Source organism: Cucumis melo, chromosome 6, assembly GCF_025177605.1.
Source record: "Cucumis melo cultivar AY chromosome 6, USDA_Cmelo_AY_1.0, whole genome shotgun sequence".
Lineage (NCBI taxonomy): Eukaryota > Viridiplantae > Streptophyta > Magnoliopsida > Cucurbitales > Cucurbitaceae > Cucumis > Cucumis melo.
This window is the reverse complement of record NC_066862.1, coordinates 9,718,145-9,721,294: the sequence shown is the minus strand read 5'-3', so window position 1 is coordinate 9,721,294 and position 3,150 is coordinate 9,718,145. Positions and strand designations below refer to the sequence as shown.

Below are 3,150 nucleotides of genomic sequence, written 5' to 3'. Positions count from 1 at the left end.
TTTTTTATCATCACTCACATGCTTTCCAGAAAAATCTCTTTAAAGTTCAAAGCCATTCCCCAATCTAGAATCGCTCAAGTTGTTCAGTCTCAAACACTTTCTCCTGTCGCTACGATGTTGGTTTATTTATATCTAATTTTGCCTAGTGGTATACCACGAGTTGCTCCTTACCCCTGTTACGACTCCAGGGGTCACATTCATGGTCCAAAATGCCATTTAGTCATGGAGTTGAACTTTGATTCAAACCATAAAGGCAAAATCCACAATCTTGCAGAAGATAACCAACATGAGCAAATGAATTTGTTGTCTATCCAGACACAAAACAGAAACCAAATTCAAGCTCGGTCTTGTTGACGGAAACTAATGAAATCGATCTTACATTTCTATCACTTCCCAGTCCCGAAACCCCCTATACTCAAAACACAATGGTAGCAAAAGCCAGCGAAAACAAATATCAATTTCCATCAAACTCATCATAATTAAGAAGCAGAGTCATAATTGACAATTTTAAACAACAATGCCAGCTGAAAGAAAAGTTGAACCTGAAGTTAATCGTATTTTTCTCTCCATGAATACACAAGAAAGAAAACCCATGACAATGCCAATGTAACATCCCCAACGACCTGTCGAGGCCAATCACGGGCGAGATCCTCAAGCTTCCTCTCGAAATAAACTCTCCATATGGCCATAGCTAAGTGAAGCAACACGCAGCCTTTAGCAAAGAAGCTTTGGAACTCTCTATCTTTGACAAAAGCCACCATGAATAAAAGAAACCCAACAGTAAAGAGAAGCAAACCAGAGAAAGAATCAGATGTCTTTATCAGAAGCTGATCGTGGGGACTAGATCCCTGGAGCTTGATTGCGGTTTCAGGGCCATGGCCAAACACATAGACCTCGTGGGAGTAAAACATCATTAAAGCTCCACAAGTTAAAGCAATCAGAGAATGAAGCATACAGATTAAGAAAAACCCAGATGATGCCATTGATTTGACTTCCCACTTAAAAGTTACTTTTTCAAATCAGAAACAAATTACCAGTGGAGCGCAATTGAGTCCCTTGAAGAAGTAAATCTCCAAGGAAAAACAGAGACCCAGGAACCAAAAATACTCTGCCAGATCCAATGTGTAAATTGACAGCAAGAGGATGATGATCATGATCAGTCAAAAACCCTAAACCTCGGTCCCGACCCAAAAATCCCAAACCGTTTAACAAGCCCTCAATCCATCCCAAGTTACACTGAGCTAAAATCGAACATCAACAGAGATCTCCAGAAAGTTTCAGAATTTCAAGAACCCGGAAAAGGGGAAAAGAAAAACAACCCACAATTTCCGATCGAATTCCTAAACTCGAGGGAATTAATGGAACCCGAAATGGGTTGTTGCAAAAATGAAAGGGAGAAGCAAGAGAGGCAATGGGAAGTGGAGATAAATGGAGGGCAATTGCAATTCCATGAGGAAAGTTTGAAATTCAAGAAGGGATTGAGATTCAGAGAGATTGGATTTGCTTAACTGGCATAGGGATTGGTGCTTCCAGTGGCCATCTCCATTCCCATACCGTGAGCTGCTTCTCATACGGAAAACGCCACGCTCCTTCAGTCAAATCTTCTTGATTGTGGTGCTGAAGTGCAAAACCAAGTTTTGGTAGATATGGGTTGTTTTCAATTTCTAAAATTTCCAACCGCCATAATTTTTGGAGAAGATGATGATCGATGGAAAAAAACTTTAACCCAAATGAAATGGGTTAAATTAATAAACTTTTTATTTTAGTCATAATTAATCTTAATTTACCAATTTAGTCCTATTACCAATACTAAACATTTTGTTTTAGTACTAAGTTAATAACTATACTATCTAATAAATTCCATTAAATCAAATAGTTGGCCTCATTAGATGAATATGTGAATATATATAATGTTTTGTTTTGTTTTTAATTAAAAAAAATTTGGATTTGTGGCATATAATATTTTAAAACTTAAATGAGATTGAGAGAGAGGGAGAGGGTTGCTAATAACTTGAGAGATGAGAAGTTGGAAAGAAAAAGTGAGAAAGTAGATAGAAGTCACAAAATGTTTGCTACGGACAACAACGAGTTGTTTTTTTTACTTAAGGACGTAATAAACGTTTTCTATATTCATTTCGACGGTTGTTTAAAGGGTATTGAAATAAGGGAGGAATTGAAGGTTAAACAAAAATAGGATCGTAAAGTACGAAAACGATGTACAAATGGTTTAGTTGACAAATTTGAGTATAGAATGATCTTAGTATTATAAATGCAGTCCAAAACGTTCAATCCAAACTTGTCCTTTTGATTATATTAAATTACAAACTGATTTTATCGTGACTGCAAGTAGTAAAATCTTTAGTATAAAAACCCATCCCAAAAATTTTTATCCCCTCAAATTTGTGTTTTTTCTTTTTTTTCAATTTCTTATAGCTCTTCATGCCCATTATGATAACTATTTAATTTTCATTTTTAGTTTTCAAAAATTAGCTTAATTAACTTCTAAATTTTTTGGTTTATTATCTCCTTTCATACCAAAATTTTTAAAAATTAGGTTATTTTTTAAAAAATAACTAGTTTTCAATAGCTTGTTTTTGTTTTTTCTTAAATTAACAAAAGAAAATCACTCTTTCATTCAAGAAAGTTGAAAATCATATAAGAAATAAGAAATATAGAAGAAATAGAACTTAATTTTCAAAACCAAAAAGCTAAAAAGCTTGTTTGGTAAGTTTATTTTCTTTCATTTTCTTAGCATGGTTTGTATCAATCTTAAATAGAAGAGTTGCATCCTTAATCAAATTTCAAAAAATAAAACCAAATTTTTAAAAATTATTTTTTTTAGTTTTCAAATTTTGACTTAGTTTTTTAAAGATTGGTAAAAAAAATAAATATAAAACAAGAGAATTAGAGATAGAATAGGTGTCTATAGGCTTAATTTTTCAAAACTACAAACAAAAAACAAAATTGTTACCAAACAGAGTCAAATAGTTATCAGATGGAAGGTTAGTTTTAGTTTTACATTTTCCTAAAAAGTTAACGTACAAACACTACTTATCACGTGTCTAGAATGCTTTTCAAATGATTAATTTAAAAAACAACGGTGTTTGAAATACATTTTCGAGTGTTTAATTTTAAAAATTAATCTTTTTA

General features: G+C 33.1%; 1 protein-coding gene across 1 annotated transcript; it reads right to left on the bottom strand.

Moving 5' to 3' along the window:
- Window positions 1–458: 458 nt before the first annotated feature.
- LOC103496084 (uncharacterized) lies at window positions 459–1,705 on the bottom strand. Its single transcript, XM_008457811.3, has one exon. It carries the CDS (start codon window positions 981–983, stop codon window positions 549–551), a length of 435 nt encoding a protein of 144 aa, XP_008456033.1. The 5' UTR covers window positions 984–1,705; the 3' UTR covers window positions 459–548.
- Window positions 1,706–3,150: the final 1,445 nt, after the last annotated feature.

Coding starts and splice junctions, on each gene's coding strand:
- LOC103496084 (XM_008457811.3), bottom strand. CDS start 983: ATGGCATCATCTGGGTTTTTCTTAATCTGTATGCTTCATTCTCTGATT.